The sequence below is a fragment of the Oncorhynchus mykiss genome, chromosome 12 (genome assembly GCF_057628025.1).
Source record: "Oncorhynchus mykiss isolate SJ-2025 chromosome 12, ASM5762802v1, whole genome shotgun sequence".
NCBI classification, from domain to species: Eukaryota; Metazoa; Chordata; class Actinopteri; order Salmoniformes; family Salmonidae; genus Oncorhynchus; species Oncorhynchus mykiss.
In genome coordinates this window covers 74,064,824-74,087,030 of record NC_143033.1, presented here as the reverse complement: position 1 = coordinate 74,087,030, position 22,207 = coordinate 74,064,824, and the positions used below count along the sequence as shown (strand labels likewise).

The 22,207-nt window shown below is 44.0% G+C and overlaps 1 protein-coding gene across 1 annotated transcript; it reads left to right on the top strand.

Annotated features, from left to right (window-relative positions):
* The first annotated feature begins 889 nt into the window (after positions 1-889).
* Positions 890-16,515, top strand: LOC110538198 (serine/threonine-protein kinase 17A). The gene is made up of 7 exons (XM_021624852.3): positions 890-1,070; positions 6,497-6,709; positions 11,867-12,011; positions 13,183-13,309; positions 13,434-13,482; positions 13,657-13,836; positions 14,541-16,515. Exons 1-7 carry the CDS (start codon positions 973-975, stop codon positions 14,824-14,826), a joined length of 1,098 nt encoding a protein of 365 aa, XP_021480527.2. The 5' UTR covers positions 890-972; the 3' UTR covers positions 14,827-16,515.
* Positions 16,516-22,207: the final 5,692 nt, after the last annotated feature.

Here is a 22,207-nt window from a genome sequence, read left to right as displayed (position 1 = left end):
ATGACAGGCAGCAGGGCAGGGACACTGACATAAAATGTGCCACTCCCAGTGGTGGGGTGAAGGACACATGTTCAGGAGGAGAGAAGAGCAGTTCCTAGCATCATGCCCCATGGGCAGTCTGACTGACTGCCATAATTGCAGTATATGTGGGAGAGATGCATGCCTCAATTGGTAAAATCTTGCCCAAAGTAATGATTGACACATTTGATTGCTCACTTGCCTACAGCATGTTTCTGTTACATCAAACCCTTATTGTTTTTAGGTGTGTGTGTGTGTGTGTGTGTGTGTGTGTGTGTGTGTGTGTGTGTGTGTGTGTGTGTGTGTGTGTGTGTGTGTGTGTGCGTGTGTGTGTGTGTGTGTATGTGTGTGTGTGTGTGTGTGTTGCACAATCTAAGCAGTAGGCGGTAATGTTTGGTTACTTATTACCTGCATAAGAGGTGTAGTTGTGTCCAATTTTTTTAAAGACATCTACTGAGGCAGTAGGAGTAGGCAACCTGTTGAATGCCACCCCAAGTAAGGCTAGTGCCTGTCTATCAGCCGTGTCGTAGTATGCGCACTGACTTTAACCCTCCCCCTTAACAAAGTCAAATTACCATTGGCTTTCATGTCACAGCGTCACTGAGAAAGCCTGGCCCTGAGATAGAGCTCAATTTTGGGACTGTCTATCCACACGCAAACCAACATACCGCGCTTGTCTTGATTACAGCTGCGGTGTATTACCAGTTCCTTCATATTTGAATGATTAATCTTTCTATTTCTTGTCAGTCAACGTCTATTTCTGAGGGTCACAGAATTCACCTGGGCATTTTTTTGTGCTGAGAAGTTTGCTGTTCTATTACAACATATTTTTCTCTTAATTTATCTTCCTCTGTATTTTTTGTGATGAAATTAACTTGAACGTATAGAACAGCAAATATAACTTCTGTCAAGGAAATATATTTTATCACCTCTCTCCAAACGGACTGCGAAGCAATGATGAACAAGAACGGGATGGTGACAAAAATTCACACGAGAATTAGGACCGATCCTTTCACGAGCAATTATGAGTTGCTTGGCAGAGAATTGGGCAGGTAAGTCGCTTGAAATGTTTAATAGTGTACCCTGTCCAGATCATGAAATGATGCGCTACAATAGGTGTCAATGCGTGCTGCAGTGCGAAGTAAACACGGGGAGGCAGGGGTAAACACACTGTTCAGTCTTTAAAGTGAGATATTACAAATGGGAAATGTTTGTATTTTCTCTCTGCACGTGCAAACGGGAATACGTAAACATTTCACGGTGTCGGCCCAATCCGGATGAGTGGCGCTGACACTGCTATGAAGACTCTCGATCTGCGCCCATGAAATTGTTTTGTGTAGTTGGCATTTTGTTTTTTGTAAGGGAAATCTGTGGGATTTATTCTTTGTGTGAGGCCTAATATTTCTGGAATTTGATTTAAGTATAACCAGCCTTGTCTCATAGACTATACGTAATATAGTAAACGTACATCCGGAATACTTACGTTTAGTGTATGTTACTTTTGGTATGGTTACTTATAGCAAAACAATTGGTTTGTTGGCCAGGTGTATAACGCGAACATTTAGCATGCGTGTTGGATTCTCATCATGGACAATTTTAGCAACTTTGAAACGTCTTACTACTTTTTTGCTACTTTGCAACTACTTTGCATGTTAAGTAGTGGTGTAAAGTACTGAAGTACTATATCTGTTTTTTGATTGTATCTGTACTTTACTATTTATATTTTTCACTACTTTTACATTCTTATAGAAAATGATGTACTTTTTACTCCATACATTTTCCCTGACACACAGAATTACTCATTACATTTGAATGCTTAGCAGAACAGAAACATTGTAAAATTCACACTCTTATCATGAGGTCATACCTACTGCCTCTGATCTGGTGGACTCACTAAACACATGCTTCATTTGTAAATTATGTTGGAGTGTGCCCTGGCTATCCCCTAATAAAAAATGTAATTGTGCCATCTGGTTTGCTTAATATTAGGAATTTGAAGTTATGTATATTTTTACCTTTTGATACTTAAGTATATTTAAAATGAAGACTTACTCAAGTAGTATTTTACTGCGTGACTTTTACTTGAGTCATTTTCTATTGAGGTAGCTTTACTTTTACTCAAGTATGACAAGTGAGTAACTTTTCCACCATTGATGCTTAACCCTAACTCCTACCCTAGCGAACGTTAGCAGCTACCGAACGTTAGCAGCAGCAAATTGGAATTCGTAACATATCAAACTTTTTGCAAATTCGTAACATAAATAACATGAATGAATTGCAATTTGTAATATATCATACTAAATGAATGATGGACAGCCACAAATGAATACATACCATACTAAATGGAGTGTTCGGATGACACCAACGCAGGCGCATATTTTCAGTCGCAATAAAGAGCATCATAATTATGTCTCTCTTGTAGTCTGAGAGCTGGTTTTGTTTTGGTACGTAGGCTACATGTTTTTCATGGCTGATTTTACATGAGTAAGGACTTGAGATGATAATTGTGATGCTAAATCAACCTTGTTTTTCTGTGTGCTGTTTTATTTTGGGGTGGATGGTATGTTGAATGTTACTTTATTCTACAACGGGACCATTTTTATGCTCATGATACACATACAGTATCAACACTAGCACAAAAAAAATGTCCTCCATTTGTAATTTATCCCTAGCCTCAATCAATGGCTTGTGAGACTTCTTTGATTCTCCTTCAATTGTGCCACATTCTGTCCCCTGTAAACTGAATTGAGATAATCATTTTACCCTATATCCCCATCTCTCCCCTCTTTAACTGTTACTGCTGTGGGGGCCCTCGGTAGAAAGGTGAATATGCAATGCATTTTACCAGCCCCAGTATTATTAGCATGACATATGCTCTGACCTACATGTACCATCACTGGTCTCAGTAGCTCCCTATCTCTATATCTCCACCATCCAAGGAATCTCTGGCACAAACACAAGCTATTAACACAGGAAGAGATGTTTGCTATTATTCTGTTTGTTCCAGAATCCAGACCATGCCTACAGCCTCACCCATGGCTGTTTGTTTGGGATTGTTACAGTGGGCTAATTCCCTGCCAATCAGCCCTGTTTTGTCCTGGAGGTCAGGGTGGGGGATAACGTGCAATTACCATCAGTCTCCCTCCGCCCTGCTCCGGCCCCCTGTTGTTCTCCACAGATCAGCGAGTGTGACCTACAATGCATTTGAACCCAGACACTAAAATGTGTGCATTCCAAGGCAGTTGAATGGGAGGGGGGGGGGGGGGGGGGTCTCAGAGATTTTAAACTCCTGTTAAAAAGCCAGTAGCCAGTAGCTACTACTTCCCTAGGGCCAAAATGTTTTAGTTCTAACCTGTTGACTAGGATTATTAACTAATCTGGACTTGGGTCATCGCGTCGTTTCTGTCTCAGGTGATATTGTACCAATACCCCATGCAACCGTCCTTTATAACTTCATATGGAGTGGGAGACTGGGAGGTGTTACATGTTTCTCTCTTTTCTGGATAGTATGCAGTCGGGTGCTAAATAAAGACTCATTCACTTTGGCAGTTGGTAGCAGCCAGATTTCCCTGTCTGACACCATGGGACATCCTGGGCCAGCAGCCAGGACCTGGGGGTGGGGGGGGCTGTTTGAGCTCCGAGCGAGCCCAGCGTCCTCTCGGCACTTCTTCCGCCCCCATCTCTCTCTCCTCCTCATCCTCCTCTCATTACCTCCTCGCCCCCACAACATCCTGATCTGGCCTCATAAATCCCATTAAGTGCAGGAATGTGAGCTGTGTTGGATGCCAGGAGAGCAGCTTGTCAAGATTTAGATGGCCAGTAGAAGAGGAGGGATGGATCCCCCCCCCCCCCCTTCTCTCTCTTCTTCACAATGTTTGAGACATTGTGGCCCCTGGTAAACCTGCAGTAACACCTTTGAAGGCTTCTGAAATCTGCCCCTGATTGCTTCCCTTCAATGACCCCCGCCCCCCTCTGTAAATATACTCACACAAAAATCAGGCATTTAGATAACGTAGAAGAGTTTTTACTTTGAGAACAAGTTACAAGAGTTGACATGAAAGATATTGACTTTGAATTAGTTGGAACCGATCCCTGTTTCTAGGTCAAATGGGTGTCCTCTGATATTTACTTAGCCTAGATTTTCACTATCTTCACTATGATTTAGAAGGACAGCAAAGGGGTTGTCAACAAAAATGTGTAGGTTTTTGTGTCGTCTGAGAGGAGTTTATGAAGAGGAACCCAGCCTGTACTGTGTTAGGTAGCTGAAGGTGATCAGCCGTTTGTGTTTCTCAAAAGGGGAGTGACTCATGTCTGGGTCACTCCCCTTTCGAGAAACACAGACCCCACAGGAAAAACAGTTTCTCAGTTAAATTAGTGCCATCACTATGCATACTGAATGAAAACTTCCTTTTATGATCCCCTGTTGATTTGGGGAGTGACACACCACATACATGCAGACATGATGACGTGAAGCTGCATAATGATAGATCTGGAAATCAGGTGTTGGTGTGTCTGCATAATTGCCTTTTCTGTGGGATTTGGGATTTTCACAAAATGTTAAAGACAAACTTCAAGTGGCAGACGTGATTTCTGTCTGAGTGTCTCTAAGGAGCAGCTTCCTGCTCAAGGAGAAGGCTGAAAGTCATGTATTCTCTCATGGGTCAGACATTTGAAGCATGTCGAACTTTGTCTGTATCCACCTATAACCCCTGTGCTCTTGTCTCTGGTGTGTTACTACAGACACTGTGTTAAAACAGCAGGGTAATGATGGCCTAGTTTAGCAATCTTTGACCTGTTGTCACCATCTTAAAAGGCCTCCTGTTGCTCCTCAGCATCGCCTGTGGTTTCTTTTAATATCATCGGCAGTTCCCAGCACAGAGGTAGCTGCTCTGAACTTGGGGAATTGGCTAATTAAAGGAGAAAGGCTTTGACTTTGACTGGTTTGGGTCTTTTTGATTTGGAACAATGTGCCCTTGCAATCCTCACTAGGGCTGGGAACCAGTGAGAGTGAAGAAAGGGGAAGGAGGAACAGCCCACAGGGAATGGGCTTGTGCCAGCTAACATATCCAGGAGGAATAGCAGGCTTAGGTTTACAGTACAGCCAGCCTGAGGTAAGATGTGAGAAAATGACCAGCACCAGGTTTACACTCCCTCTCCATACAGACACTGCTTTTAATAGCATAACTGTAGGGATGCCATTGTCTACCTGTGCAGTTTTTATGAATGGTTGCCTTTCACTGCCAGGCTCTGTCTGGCCAAAGACATTGACTCCAAAACAGTGTCTGTTGTATGTCAAGTAACATGGCAGAAACAGTTGTCAGTTGAACCAGGGAAGTGAGGGAAGGCCAAAATTCACTAACAGGGATGCCAAATGATTTGATAAGTGAAGTTGCGGACTCAGTTTTTTTTTTTCAGGGGTTAGGAGGACTCTGCTGTGGCCTCCTGGACCCACTTCTCCCTGAGTCCAGCCCCAGGGAAGTGGGTGGTCCTGGTCCTAGTGCAGGGGCTGCCATGTTTGCTGGGCTGCCATGTTTGCTGGTCAGCCTGCACAGGCCTTTGTGAGGCTGTCCGAGGAGATGTAGGGTCCTGCTTAAGGTCTGGGTGGAGGCGTTTGGGAATTCCATTTGTCCCCCGCTGCTGTCAGCTGTAAGAATGGGAAGTGTACAAGGCTCTGTTATCACCCTGGGATAGTGTTTGTAGAAGGCTGGACACAGTGGGGTGATTCTACACATTGGATTTCCTGCCCACACCCGCAGCCTGACCCACAACACCTCTGCTGTATCCATCAATGTATGCAGCAGCAAATGGAATGCTCAGATGGTATTCTAGAATTGTGGTTGTACGTTCCTCTTTTCTTTTCTCTGGGGGTGGGGCTTGTGGACAGACAAGCCCAGCTGTTGCACTCCTCTCTTTATGTTGACTTTTAAAGAGTGCTATTAGTCTTATTCCCCCTCCCCCCTGCCTGTCCTTTCAGCCACTCAGGAGTGACAGTTGGGGCCCACCTCCTGCCCTTCAGGCCCTCCACCGAGGAGGAAGAGGAGAGAAGGAAATCTTACTACACTGATGAGGGAGCCTATCACTTGGTGCTCATCATCAGTCCTATATTGCATAACAATGGTTGATAACTCCATGTGTATCCCTCTGTTTTGTAATACCACTCAGTCCACCTCTTCATTTTCCTTGGTGGTCTTTCAGTGGCCTGTGCATCCTACCTATTTTAATCTGTTTCACTGCACTGCATTTATTTAATTTTTTGCTTTATTGGTTGTGTCATAATTGTTTGGAGCTCTCAGTGCTGTAATTGCCGTTTCTCTCCCATGATTACTCCCTGCAGGTTCATGGCCAGAGTCAATCAGATTTACCGATAAGACATTGAAGACAACCAAATCAAACGTGTAAGCCTCCTGTAAATGAAACTCTTAATTGTGTTTCTGATTATTCAACATATCCCTTCCCCCCACTATTTTTATTTTCCCAGGGGAAAGTTTGCTGTGGTGAAGAAGTGCATTGAAAAGGCGACAGGGAAGGAGCACGCTGCCAAGTTCTTGAGGAAGCGTCGGAAGGGCGAGGACTGCCGCATGGACATCCTCAACGAGATCGCTGTTCTGGAGTCAGCCAAGGCTAACCCTTATGTGGTGGCGCTGCATGAGGTCTACGAGACCAACTCTGAGATCATCCTCATCCTCGAGTGGTGAGTAAACTCGTATGCATCAAAACGCAAAGACCATGGGAAAACGTGGTGTGCACAGTATGTGAGTGTGTGTTTGGATCTCTGCACCACCCTTAGCTCATGTCGCCAGTGATGGGAGAAAATGCTGGTGATTGTAATCTAGAAGACCCTTTAAACTCTCCGTACATGTTGATGCTCCACCACAATGCAGCACTGGCAGGAAAAACGGGATGAAATGATAAGGTTCCTAATGAGGAGGGAAATGAAAACCCATTATGCGCCATTTACCGAAAAAACTTTCCGTCTCTGCAGGTTCTTCTCTTTCTGTGTAGTTTCGAGAGGTTTTGATGCGGTCGCCTGAGTAAAAATGTATTCTGCTGATATAAAACATGGGATTTTTTTAATGTCCTCTTTGTTTCAAAACCGCATGAGATGTTGAGTGACGCGAATGTCAGAGCGTTGAATTTCTTGAAAAATGGTAGATTACATCTCTCCAGTCTAACCCTCACACGTCAACTTCCTGTGTTTGCACTCTTACTGCTGAGGATGCAGCTGCGTGTCACTCAAGAGTTTCTCACCTTTAAAAACAGCTGCATGAACACGCACGCCAAACACACGCAGGCCTGTTTGAACCTTGTAACCTTATAAGGAAATGATAACTCCCCTGTGGTTGGTCGCTGTGCTCATAGCCACATCTCCGATTCTTGTTACCTTGCCTCACTATGATTGTGTCAGTGCTTCTATAAACAGACGGACGAAGATGGACCGAATGACTCAATTTTGAAGATTCTTGAGAATAAGTATTTGTCACGTGATACATTTTTAAGGAAAAACTAGCATCGGTCAAATTATTCCATCATGCTTCAAAGCATCCATTCCATCCAAACACAGGGGAACCAGTCAGCATCTGAGCTGCATCCATCTGATCAACAAAGCAATGAGGTCAGGGTGGAAGGAAAGGCTCTGTCTGGTCTGGTGTTATATCCTATGACTACTATCTAGCGTGTGTGTCATGGGTGTCCTCCATGACCACTCTGGTCTCATTCTAATTAGGAGCCAGAGATGGTAACAAGCATTGTAATGATCCCCAAGCCCCATTACAAATAGACAACACCCCACCAACCAGTTCATCTAGAAGACCAAAAGACTGTGTCCCCTCCTGACCCTGGTGGGTGGTTTATGACCAGACATCTCCACCCATTCCCATCCTAGACATAGAATGCTCCCGCAGAACAAAAGGTTCCCTATAGGGGGGGGGTCGTGGTATGTGCTTGGCCTTGGACCCCAGTTCGAAAGAGGAAGCAGAGCCACTATTTCCTGCCTGCAGGGGCAGGCACTGGTCCATAGCCCTGCACTAGCTGCCAGATAACTTTGCGCTTCCTTGTGCATTCGTGCAGTTGTCTTTTGTCTGTCTGAAAGTTTTGGAGATTCTTTGGAGATTCTTCTAGGCCTATGTTCATCCAGATCCCAGTATAGGTTATGGTTCCTAGTGAAATCCCCTACTAACCTGGTAATCTGCAGCCATTGAGATGCTGTTGCAGCCTGTATGACTGTGAACTCTTTGCCTGTGAAAGGGCTCTCTGACCTCAGCGTGGGCTAGCTTTGCTGCAAACCAGAGAATAATGTTCCATTTCCTGTGGGTTTACATAGAAGCAGTTAGTAATGCTCCCAAAAGTAGAAAACACACACACACACAAAGTAGCATGCGCATACACTCACACTCATACTCACACATTGGTCTGCACATAGCCACAACCACATCCCCACGCAACGTATGAGAAATGGGAGCGAGAAACAAACTTTTCCTCATCAGTAAGTCTAAACCCAGTCTGTGCGAGCACCACACATAATGACTAGTCTAACTGAAAATGCCACTTTTTAATGAGAAATGAACCTGCATCATCTCTGCTTAGAACGCATTCTGACGGTTTAATCATAATGGTTTTCTGTACTAGGGGCACAGTCCATGGCCTGCTTCTGATGGTGGTGAATAGTTGTCAAGGAAACCCATGATGTTACCAGAGATCAAACAACCCTCTAGGATGAGACCAAACATCTTACGTTTTTGTCATATTGACAAATACAGTATTGTGCAGGTGCATTTCTAGAGGTCTACATTATATGTGGGAAAATGAGATGAACCAAGTCACCCGACGTTTGTTTTTCACGGTCAGTGTACGCACGCCGAAGGTTTGGTCCAACCCTCAGTCACTACATATTTGTTTATCTGGCAAACAATATGAGTTACACGTTTTGTGAATACTGTACTTAGCCGTTTCACCTCAGTCTTTGAACTCATGACACTGCTGTAAACTCTGAGGTCACTTCAGATGAGAGGAACTCAAAATCTTAACCAATTACAGGCAATCGGATAGTCTTGGGAATGGCAGTCGGGTCCACAGATTGCCCGGCCAATCATAACCCGAGAGCAGCTTTAAAGCTTTACAGGGTATGTTGATGAAAATGTAGCACTTTGACTCACTCAAGCTTGATCTTTCAGCGCTGATGGAATCACTCCTGAGGTTATTTTTTCTAGAACAGTTTTTCAGCCCCTCTGCAATTGGGAAAGAGGATGATGTTTTTTTTTTTCTTCTTCTCCCCCCTCTGTCCTCTTAATTCTGCTTTCATCCTCAAGTGTAACTGTATCTGATGTTTTTGCGTGGGTTTTGAAACATCTTACGTAATGCAAATTGAAACTCTCACCTCCAGTCCATGTCAGCCATTTATCTTTGTCACTTCAAAATGTATGCAGTCCTCGGTTAAGTGAATGGATTATATACGAGTCTTTGACACACATCTCCACTGTCTGACATGGACTGGCCTTCATTTAAAACTGCAATATGTTCTTCAGGATATCTTTTTAGGAACTAGTAAAAGTGTTTTTGAGGATGAGTGCTGTCTAATCAATTGTGTTTGCAATTTTCTAAATGGAAAAAGCTCCTTGAACAACCGTTTGTACTGAGTTCTCTTCATTCTAGTAAAGGTTTGACACATCAAGTCTCCTGTAACGGAGGATGAGTGTTGTCACAGCATAGTCTCATCTAAATGATGACAACTCTGAAACCAGAGTCTATGTACTGTGCTGAGGACACAATGCAGTCAACACACAGGCCCTGTGAGAAGTGATCAGTAGTAGGCTTTGAGGTTTGGTAGCTGGCCAGCAAGAGTAAAATGCCTGTTCCTGGAGATCTTAAGCCCAGACTAACCAAGTTGGCTTGTGAGAATGCAGCCAATATTGTGAAGCACATACGTAAATACACACTCTGTCCCACATCCTCTCATTGGGAAGTCATGGCTCGTTGGTCTTCAGCTCATTCTCAAGTAGCTCTTTGCCCGCCCTCCGCCCAACCCTAATGTTCTGCGGGTGACGGCTACTGTGAATCTCTTTTGATGGGACTCTGCGCAGTTATTCTGTCTTAAGTGGATGGGAAACCATTCCATGTCGTCTGTCTGCTGACTGACAGTGGGGAGACTGATCCACTGAGGCATAGAGGGAGAAATGAGACCATACAAACATGATGGCAGGAGATGTATCAGATCTTTCCATAGTGCTTGGAGAGTATGTCCTCAGTCCATTTAATTTCTACAGGATGGCTCTTGTTAGTACTAAAAGCCTTGTCTCCTCCTAGATGAGAGTTTATTGAAGTATTTTGGAGGGTATTTTTGCTTTCGCCTTTCGGTAAATAGTTAAAACTGGGAAAGGAAGGGGTGGGATAATTAGACCTATTTGAGTCAATTGTATTAAATTGAGACCCAGCACATGGAACAGACGAATGATGAGTGGCACAATCTATTTTTTTAATGTATTTATTTTAAATCATGCAGTTGTCAGCAAGCATAAATCAAAGCCATGCTTCCAACAACACACTGATGTCTCTCATTTCCTCTATCCTAAAACTGGTCAACTAGGACTGCTATGCATATTTGGTATACATGTGTACTGTAGGGACTTTGGTCCCCTTTCTTCTTTTAGTAGTCTTCCACCAACACCTTTTTTTTTGGGGGGGGGGGGGTCAAAAGATACAGCCAGCATTAAATGTGTGGAGCCCCGAGCGAAAGGGGATTTATATGGCGCAATGATGGATATCCAGAAAAACACAATCTCATATTTTCACAGCTGAGGACAGTAAAGGTAGGGATGCAACAGTGCGGGGCTACCCAGGGATTAGATGGTGTGGTTATGTAACAGTTATGCCCGGGCCATGGTCATAGATAAAAAGCATGTGTGCTGACTAAATCCCCCACACATGGCTGTGCTATTTGGCAAGCGTCCCCTCTCCAGGCTTTTCATCTGCTTTGGAGAAACATCCAACATAAATCTGCCATGTCCCGGACGGCATTGCTTACCATTGTTACACAAGCATGACTAGAATTGACAAACAAGGCATTTGCCTTAACAAAAATGAGATGTCAGCATTTTAATTTGTTAATTGGCCTTTCTATTTTCTAAGTGGATCCAAAAAATAGGACAACCCCCCCCCCCCCCCCCCCCCCCCCACTCCCCACTAATCCTGAGCAGTTGGGAGTGGGTGCCCAGATTGGATAAACTTCCAATTTTGGGGGAGCGACACAGCAGTGTGGTGGTAATCCACTACTGTAAACTATGAGATTGTTTCAGTGTGCTGTCACTGTCTCAAGTCTTAGGTAACTCTTTATTATACGACAGGGATCTTCTAGTTCGATAGATTTGAAATTCTTTCCCCTTCGTTTTTTGTTTTTGACTTAACTGATCTGGAATGTGTAACTCTGGAAAGCCTTATCTGGGGCTGGCACTGACTGATATGGGTCCTCGTATCTCGAGTCAAAGCTGAGGTCAGGGAGGCACCATTTTTCTTCTGATTTTCGTGTGGGAACGTCGGAGTGCCACAGACAGGAGTCACATGCTTTGTGTGTGGATGTGGAGCACGGACCCTGTTCCCAAGCCCAAAGTACAATAACCACAGGGCCAGTTGCGTAACACTTCACTGTGTATGTGATAACGGGATAGGGGTGGGATTGGCATTGTCGCCATGTTTGAGTTGATAGTTGTACAAATGCAGTGATTTACAGTGTAAGGGTGTAGACTTCATGAGTGTAAATGCTCAGTAAAAACTACAGATATGATAAACATGTACTGTTTGTTGTTCATCTCATCGCTATGGGTCTATTTTGATCCTCCTTTGCCTCTGTGTTTTCCAGTGCTGCCGGTGGAGAGATCTTCAACCAGTGTGTTGCGGAGAACGACGAGGCCTTCACAGAGAAGGATGTGATCAGGTTGGCCAGACAGATCCTCACCGGCGTGGCCTGTCTGCACAGCAACAATGTGGTCCACTTGGACCTGAAGGTCAGTAGAAAGCTCTTCTTGGAACCCAAAACCAAATCCACTACAAGTTACGGCTGTCAAAGTGAGACTAGTGAAAAAAACAGGACACCCCTGGAATGGACGACTGTTTCTCAACTGCCATATTTCTCCCCTTAAGCAATGAGAACCCCTTAATGTGGCAGAGCAGTAACTCTTCCTGTATTCTAGCAAATAAAGACGCCCATCCAAGTTGCTCTGTTAGCTTTTAACGAGTGACAACTGTTTGTATGTGAATGCTGCGTAGTTATTGTCCTGTAGTTCCTGCTCTTACATATGAACCCTGTCAGGGTCTGGTTTCTCTTTCAAACTTATTTTGTAAATACTGCAGGGTTGTGTAACAGAAGACGCAGAACAAAAGCTGTAAGTCCTATAGGTCTGTTTTGTCTGCCCAGTGATGTCAAAAACATTTGTATTGTTGATAAGGATGAATAAAATACTGTTTTGGAACATGTTAGAACTTGGCAGGCAGGTTATATATGACGATGGACTCCTCTGATCCTGGGGGTTTATGAGCAGGGTTTTTGGGTGAGGGGGACTGAACCGACTGTCCTCAGACTAGCTTTTATTGGCTCCCCATTTTTCCTTTTCTACTCCCTCAGTGATAGACAGTGTTAAGTCTATTCCTGGTGAAATGTCACAGGCTTGCTGTCTCTGCCTCTGGTCTGTCTCTCTTGGTCCTTCATTTATCCTAGATTGTGATACAGCCTGGGATCAAACCTGGGTGTGTAATGACAGCTCTAGTGATGCAGTGCCTTAGACCGCTGTGCCACTTGGTCCCCCAAGATGTCCTGGCCAAAGGCCCCAGGCCAGGAATCTAGCCAGTATGACCCAGAGGTTAAGCATCGTATATGATATAGGAGCCATCTAATGTGATAGGCCCTCCAAGACATCCCACCTTTCCTAGGAATCCTCTAATAGGCTAAGGGGATGAACCTGGTTTAGTGATATTGAATCTCTGAGGCTGTACACTCTGTGGGTTTGGCTTATTCATGTAGAGGTAGATTAGACTCTTTAGTGGAAGGCCTTGAGGCTCAATGACTACTCAACTGATTAACTATCAATCAAGCATGGTATGTGACCTCTGACTGTAAATTCACTTACCACGCACTCTTTGGATTTGGTCTAATCTGTCTATCTCGGTCTCGCCCCTCAGCCCCAGAACATCCTGCTGACCAGTGCCATCCCACTGGGTGATATCCGCATCGTGGACTTTGGCCTGTCCAGAAGCATGGACAGTGTGACAGAAGTCCGAGAGATCCTGGGCACCCCGGAGTATGTGGGTGAGTCCTGCCTCCTGGCTTCTGCAGTCAGATTATATCAATAAGGAAGATAGATAAGCAATTCTAAACTTCAGTACTGTAAAATGTTTATTAGGACTAATTGGCGTTGTCTATGCTATTCCAGCTCCAGAGATCCTGAACTATGAACCCATCAGCATAGCGACAGACATGTGGTGAGAATGAGCTAAAGAGACAGTGTCAAGCAGATGTCAGCTAGTGTCTTCAATACATCTTGGTTTTTCCAGAAGCCATAAAATATTGATCACCAGCCAGCTCCACAGTGGAAATCTGAGAAGAATACTTCCCCATGTCTTGTAGTCTGACACCGTTCCCTCCTCATCTCTCAGGTCCATAGGGGTCCTGACCTACGTCATGCTGACGGGCGAGTCTCCGTTCCTGGGGGACAACAAGCAGGAAACCTTCCTGAACATCTCCCAGGTCAACGTGGACTACTCCCAGGATGCCTTCGAGGGCGTCTCCTCCCTCGCCATTGACTTCATCAAGACCCTGCTGCTCAAAAACCCCAGGTGAGGAACAGGATAGGGTCAAGAATCAACACTCAATCAGTTCAGTGCCACAGCCCGACAGATGTTCTCCCACATGTCCCATAGTGAGTTCAACACTGATTAACAGGTGAATGATGTCATTCATACTGCTGTTTGCAACACATCCTCGTTAAGTCTCCAGATGCGTGGTAACGTATATTAATCATTTAATATAAGGACACTGGTCCTTGTTACGTTTCGACTATTAACACATTCTGTGTCACCATTGTCACTATTTGATCAAGTGTTCCAGCACAGAAGGGCTAGATACTGTATGTCTCAATGACAAACAGCAGTAGTCTATCGCTGTGATAGGCCATAATCTTCACTCAATATAATTTAATTGCTGCAGATTATCGGCAGTATAATTTATATATTTTTTTAAGTGGAAAAATTCCTGTGTGTCTGAGTAATCCCAAAAAGGGGAAAAGACTGGGATGAAACAGTGGGCTTTGGTGGTTTTCAAAAAGACTGTCAGGGAAAGAAGAGTGTCTGAGGGAATGGGAGGGACAGGAAGTTATATAACTGCATATTTGTCACCTATTTGCTTTCCTTTACATATATTCAAATTAGCTATTTCAGTTTTACTTTCAAAACTGATGAACAGAAGCTTTAAAGTCCTTGCTGCCTAGACATTGATGATTGATTTGAGATCTGACACGCATCCTCTGTCTGTGTGTCCACAGGAAGAGAGCCACTGCAGCGGAGTGCCTTAACCACCCCTGGCTGACTGGACCAGCTTCCCTCTACACCCAGCTCCACGCCAGCTCTCTACCCTCATTGGACGAGCCTGAGACCAGCCAATCAGAGTCTGAGCCTGAGAGCCCGGCACCCTCCCCAGAGCTGGAGGGCATGGGTTCGTACCTGATATGCCCCGGTCAGGTAGACCTGAAGACGGGCCGCAATGCCTTTTCCTTCACTTCTGAGCCCTTCCCCGCACTGCCAGAGATCCAACAGGAGCTCATCTGCTGAGGAAGGGCTCCACTAGACACTGTGTGTAGTGACTGACTGGACTGCTGTCACAGAATGGACACTGTCTGGAAGCCAGTGAGACCTGGTCTGGTCCGATGCAGGGCCTCCAGCTCTGTTTGACTCTGTATGTGTGCTGCTGCTACTGCTGCGATGGATGTGAAATCTGTCTGAGCTCAGCTGACCGTGTGCAGTAAATCCATGCGTGTTTGATGCATGTTACCCTGTGCTGATAGTGTGCTGATGCGTGGCGTCTGGTAATGAGCCACACTGACACACTTTAATGCATGTGTAGCGAGGGTACTGTAACTGTATGAGTGCTGTGAATGGAAGGAGTGGGCCAGTTCTTTGTGCTCGGCTATGAAGACTAGAACAGTGGGACTGACTTCATCCATCACTTGGTCTGGTCTGCACTCTCAGTGAAGGAAGTCCTGCTTTGTCCCAGGCTGGGTTGATCCCTTGTTGGCTCTCACCTTGGCTGCCCTTCATGTTCCACTCCCTCACCGACCTTTGAACCAGGACTTCGCCTCTCCTTTGTGAGGATGTAACTGCTGAGAGGAAATGACGTTGGCCAACAGGAAGTTGGAACCACTTTGCTTTTTGTTGAGGTCTGAACCTTATATGCCTTTCATGATGTTGATTATGAAGGATGCCAATGTGGTTAGACAGATGTCCCTAGATGAGATGCTGCCTAGGCATCAAAGGAAAACTGACTGACTGTGTTAGGGGAGTGCCCTCACAGAAACCAGTCAGAAGGGTTAAATCGTCTTCTCTGATTTTGTTTGTGTTCATATGACCACTTCAGGCCTCCAAACATAGAAAGCCATCTCAATCACCACATCTAATTAAATCACATCCTTTGTTTAGTGTAAGGACAATCTTGATGTCAATTTAAAGCACTTTTTATTTTAAAAATGAACTACACAAATGATCAAAGTATTAACCAAAGTCTTGATGAAATGGCTCAAAAAGCACAGTTTAGTTGAATGATTAATTAAGACACAAATGTACATGGCCACTTCCCACCATCTGTTGTTCATATATTTGCATCACCTGTTTCCACCAAGTGCCATATAGTTCACCTGCTGTGTTGATGTTTCTGTTTATTCTTGTAAGATTTTTGTTGTTGCTATTGTTGCACAATTTCCATGTACTCATGTTTGAAATATCAGTTTGCCATATTGGATATGTCACAATATATTTCCCTTCAGGCTTTGTGAACAGATGTCTTTTTGAAAGGAAGTGACTAGGATTCAATAATGTCATAATTTTGAATTGTGGCGTTTAATGACAGTTCAATGAATTGCAACCAATTGAAAGGCTTTGAAGAAAGCTCATTTTGGATATGTGGTGTTTGAGAGTGAAGAGAAATTACTCTTGAGGACTTCTCAAAAATGACTGAAGTGTGTATTGTTAGTGTAAGAATAATCTGTAAAATATTTTAAGATCATAATGTATGAACATTTTAATAATTATTGTATAACTCTTTTTTTTCTTTTCTTTTTTTTTTATCTCGACTCTGTACTTGTGACTTTTTCATTCCTGGTTACTGCTCATGAATTTCAGGCAGGTTTGCACTTGTGTCCAGGTGGACGTTACATTGAAATTAATAAATGTTGATGGCATGCCTTGCAAAAATTTATCGAAGAACAATAAATGTACATTTTGTATTAAACTATTCATCTTGATGAATTGACTTCATTGTGTGCTCTGTTTAGGCATGGAACAACCAACACTGTCTTGTTCCCTCAACCACAAAGCTTAAGTCTGGTCAGAATGCATTTCCTTGTACAAAGGACCGGGGAACCATTGAGACCCATTTTAACCTTATTCTCCTCCTGTGTGCTGAATATCAAGTCTCTCCAATTGAAAAACATTCCTCCAACTACAGTATCTTTAGTTTATACTGAAGACCATTTCCCAAGTGTCTGTCTTTCCTGTTTTTGGTCTTTTTGGGAAAACAAGTTAAATGTAGCAAGAAGAACTGATGGGTTTCCAGAAATATCTAGCTATTCTTCACAGGAAATACCAGTGTCACTTAAAGGGACATGCTGCAACGCTTTCTTCACGTGTGTACACACACACACACACACTGTTTAACCTGCTGCAAGTAAACAAGGGAGACAATGTCCCTGCATGCCAACATTCTGGATTCTTGCTTTAATGTGCTCTTCCGCTGAGGGTTGTCACCAAGTCCAGCTAGCTCCACGCAGGCCGTGTTGAGCTCTGGACAGACGGAGAGACGGGCCCTGCCTGGAGTGACCGTTTCCCTTATATCCTGCTCCTCAGACCTTTGGAATGCAAATGTTAGTAACTTTCCCTCTCACTTTATTCACCCGTGTTAATATAGCCTTTGTTTTCTCAGCAGGAGTGGCTCTGTTTTACACCATTGCTATTTTTTTCACACCTACCAACCCCATACACACATTCACACCCTCGCACGCACACATTATGCAAACCATGACAGAGGTAATAGTCACAGCCTGTGTTGCTGGGTTTCACACAATTGCGGGAACATTGTGTCCTGATATCTGGAAGACAGCCGTTGTGAGGATTTTAAAAATTAATTCAGGTGTAGTTATATCAAGACCAACGGCTTCACGGGAGAACTACAGCTCAAAACCACTGGACCAATATAGATGAAAATAATAAAGTCAAGCTTCCATAGACGCTAAGATAACCTGCTCTGGAGGAGAAGCAGATGCAAAGGCTTTGGCATAGAGGTTTTCCTTTAGTTTATCAGTCCTGGCCATCTTTTTTCCACCATAGCAGGACATAAATTGATTCAATGATCTGTTACAGCATCTAACTCCTCTCCGTTGCCCTTCCTCTTCACATCTCCAGCCATGATGTTAGTCGTACTCTGGGTGAACTGTTTTGCTGATGTACAAAACCAAATGTGGCCGTTCCGTTCGCAAAATGTCAGACGTCTGAATTCTTAAATCGTTCCTGCTAAAAGCAGCCAGCGAGCTTTTTGTTCCCTGGTAACCAAGCATCCTAAAAGAGCAGAAGTTGTCACAACCTTGATCCCTGAGTTGAACATGTAACAGGGAATCAGAAAAGCAGAACGTGGGGAAGAGGAGGAATCTTTTGTCTTCCCATATAGACACCATTGACTGAACTCAACATCACCAGTTACAAAACCAAGATTGACCATGTTTGACAACAGGTTGGAATTAGGGATATGGACCACTGGACCGGTGTTCATTTGAATTGCTTGAGCAAAGAGCAAATACTATGCAGATAGAATGTTGGACTTTGTTCCATAAGATCATATCGATATGACGTCTCGAGAGATCTTCCTTATGAGATTAGTGTGAAGGCTGTTCATATGAAAGACCAAGCCAACATGTCCTTACCATGCTCTATTTCAATACTTAAGGACATTTAGCAGTTGACACCATGGGAATAAAATGGCCCCGACTCTTTTCTTTCATACCCCTGCCTACTTCCTTATTTTTTTCTCTGACTTTTCTCTTTTTTTGTTTGTCTTTATCCGTCATGTTTCTCTGGTGCTCTTTCATCTTTCATTCACCCCGTTCTCTTCCATCTCTAGATCTCTGTCAGTCTTTCAGCTTTCCTAGAAGCTGCTCCCTCACACCTTACATAATGGGGAAATGATTTGATTCTTATGTTCCTGATTAAAGTTTCATTACGGTGTGATCATGTTGATGTCAGAATAGTCAAGAGGAGGGGGATCACAAAACAATCCCTGCTCAGGGCCTTGGAGGGGTTAGGAGGCTCGGCTGCCTTAGGATACTCCCTCTCTCCACCCCACCCCCTTTACGCTCTTCTCTCTCAGGACCTGCTCACCTTTTAAATATCAGAACTTGTATCAGTTTGACAAGCTTTGTATGTGAACAATTATTAAGGCATTGTTAATGGTACAGCAATTAGATCCCAGTGAACAAGCCTGTCAATCTATCAACCCCTCGTCACATCACAGGGCATTCCATTCCCCAGGCCGACAAATGATCCAACTGTGTTCCAGCAAATAACTCTAGTTGCCCTCTAGTAGCTCAAGTGTAGCCTACAACATTGACAGTTCATTGACATACCAATTCATCTGGTATGTGCCTGTTTGTCTGGCCCTCTCCAATTAGTTTACTTGTTGTGTTACATTCCAGCATTGACCTCAAGTATCTCATGTCATCAAGTGCAGTTCACAGGAGACTGAGAGAAGACTCACTGAGAAAAGACCCAGAGGTTCATGTCTTTGCGTGTCATGGCCAGTAGTGTTTCCTATTGATAACAAGACCAACCATGGCACATGCAAATACTGTTCCTCTACTGTGTAGTGACGTTCTGCTTGCGTCCTCTGTAGATATCAACTAAGACAAAATAAAGAGAAAATTGCTTTCACAAGTTAAGTCACGCTTTGAAGAGAGAAAAAGAAAATGTTCAGAGAGCACAAAGCCTATCCTAACCACGGGTAATATGTTTCTCATGGCGAGGCATTCTCAGCCAAGACATTGAATGCCTTTGGTTAAGCACAGCTATTTATTCTTTCCCTGGAAAAAAAATCTTAAGAACACAAAAGCATTTTAAACAAAAAGTTGCTAGGCCAGATGGCTGATGTCTGTTTCTTCTCAGTCTGTGGCAACTGCATCCTGCCACAACATGGAAGAGGCAGGCAGCATTGGCAGAAATGATATTATTGAACTTGGTGATACTCAACTCAGGGGGATCTTCTCAACTTCAACTCAATACCTTTGAAAAGGCCACAATCAAAACAAGAGGCACAGCTAAGCCAGTCCTTATAGGGTTCATTTTCTGTGTGGTGGGTAAGCTCACTGACAGCAATAAAAATACTGCCAAATAGTTGTTTGGGCGCACGCATGCACGCACGCATGCACGCACACACCCACAGTGAACTCTGTGGGCTCACTGTGACTCTACTAGCGTGTAAGGGAGTCCAGTGTTTCAGAGTGAGGGGGGAACAGAACTGAATCTGGTGGTCTGGATCATTCAGAGCTCTTAGTCATTTCCATCCCAATCGCATGTACACTGTTCACTTCAGCTCTGGGGTTCTGGGGTCGGGGAACAGTCAAGTACACAACACGCTCTCTAGCTGCTATAGGCTGATACTGTTGGTCTTTCCCTCCTCTCCCGGCCTTTCTCAATACCTCTCTACCCTGTGACTTCTTCTACTCTGCCACGCTTGTAGTTGTCAGAGGAAGGGAACAATAAAACTCTGGCTTCCTGGATTTAATTGCAAGCTATGACTTGCGATTCGTCAGTGACGTGACATAACTGCCACTCGGTGTGCCCATGTGAGTTGAGGATCCGTCTATTTACCATGATGGTTTCAGCTGGTGGCTGGCATTAGCTGTTTTTGGTTCTGGTTTGGTGACATGACTGTAATTTTGTGTGTGCGTAAAGGAGAAGGGTGACAATGTTGTGCTGCGTGATGATATGATGGCCATGGCAGCTGGTATTACTGGTTCTGTTCCGGCGGGTGTGTTGATGAGGAGGCAGGGAAACCAATAAACCTGTGTTCTTACAGTTTAGGACCAGCTGATTTATCAGGATACCACGGAAGAACTTGTTGGAACCCTCTAGGAATACGTTCAAGGTTGCCCGGGGGAGCACCGGACACTCCAACGAGAAGAAAGGCTGTTCATCGTTTCATTTGTGTGTCTGCAGCTTCTTCTTCCTCCACTCCTCCTCCTTCCCTCTCTGTTGTTATGTAACTCACTCCCACAGAGGTGTGTTTGTGCATGCGTGTGTAATGCCGTCATTAGAGTCAGATGTTCATATTGTGAGAAACTTCCTGATGTAAATCGGCCAAATCGTTGTGCACAAAAAAACCCAGCTGATAACAATGGCGAGGCCAGACAGGTCGTGGAAAAGTGTTTCTGTAACAATGTTATCAGAGCTCTTAGCAGTAATAACACTATCGCGAGGAAAAGCCCTAGCCCTCAGAATAGTGGGTTTCTCTGTCCCGGCCTCACCTGGGCGTTTAACATACCTAATGTACCAGTCACTCACGTGTCTAACGCTCTCCTATATTATCTCACCTGTCTCTCCGACTCTACATTCTTACACCATCCGTCAGCTGTGCCAATTTAAGTTTAAGGAGTTTTTTCTTTAACCCGTCTCAGGATAAACTGACAGATGGTACATTATTTAAGTTTAAGAGGTGGCTACTGCTGTGGGGAAAGAGAGGGGCCTTCAGAGGAATGTCAAGAGGTAACAAGTCCTACAACTCCCAGGACAAATTGTCTCGTCTTTCCTCCTCTGTTATTCAATGGCAAACAAACAGGAGAGACTTGATTTCTTCAATCAAAGTTGATTTCTGTTTTTAAGTCAGATATTTTACTTGAAAGATACATCTTCTGAGACTGGGTCAGTCATCCTGGTCAAAATGGGTAACATGCTATGGTTAGGCCATGTTCCACAGTCGGGGTCATTAGTAATCCTGTAATTCACAGATCATTTTACTCCCGTTACTGAGTAATGCCTGTGGTTTATAGTGGTGCCTTGGATTAAAGCTAGAATATGATTTCTCCATCATTTCAATGTGCCTGCAACTCAGACAGTAGAAGCAGATGCACATTGGAATAACTAAACAATAACTGGGGCTAGAAATGATTGGATGTGTGCCGCCAGTTTTTCCACCTCTAAGAACCTTGTGGTTGGCTGAGCACTGGGGTTGTCACATCCAAGGTTCATTGGCCCCAATTGTGGGAGGGAAGAAAAAGTGCCGACCTAAAGAAAAGCATATGATCAATCGAATACCGAGTCACAGATTGTGGTAAACAAAAACAAAAAGCTCCGTAAGCCTGTCAAGAGGATGTTAAAGGGGTGTTAGAATCAGGCTAATGAGTTTAGCAAGGTACACAATGTTCCAATTCCATGCTGGAGTACACTGCCGTCCCTATAGACCTGTGTACTGTACACACAGGCCACACACACACAGGCAGTGTACAGTACACACAAGTGTCTAAAAATAGACTGTGCAAATACTGTTATTCAACAAAATACTGGGCTTTGAAATGGGGGGGTGATACCTACCACAGAGCTGTGACTGTGCACATATTTGTACCTAATTGATTATCACATCTTGAGCCTGTAAGTCCCTATATTTTACTGTACCTGGATCATTGGATGTGAAGAGATTTGAGAATCAGAGCCAGTACAATTACAACAGCTGTAAAAGCATATTTTGACCCAGGAGAAATCTCTTGTAACCATACTAGAAAAATAACATTCCAAAGGAGATTATTTGTGGTCAGTTAAAGAACACTGTATATTTTAATTTGGTAAAGGAGAAAAATAAACTCATCCTTAGAAACATGACCAACGGGGGGCGGGGGGGGGCTGGTGATGTAAACACAGTGGGGATTCTAGGCCTCTTACGCAAGCCAGCTCTTACTGCTGC

What these genes read in the sequence shown, in the direction of transcription:
- LOC110538198 (XM_021624852.3), top strand. Translation starts at nt 973, where the DNA reads ATGATGAACAAGAACGGGATGGTGACAAAAATTCACACGAGAATTAGG. An exon ending in CTTGGCAGAGAATTGGGCAG is followed by an intron (nt 1,071 to 6,496) that starts GTAAGTCGCTTG and finishes TTATTTTCCCAG; the next exon opens with GGGAAAGTTTGCTGTGGTGA. An exon ending in AGCATAGCGACAGACATGTG is followed by an intron (nt 13,483 to 13,656) that starts GTGAGAATGAGC and finishes CTCATCTCTCAG; the next exon opens with GTCCATAGGGGTCCTGACCT.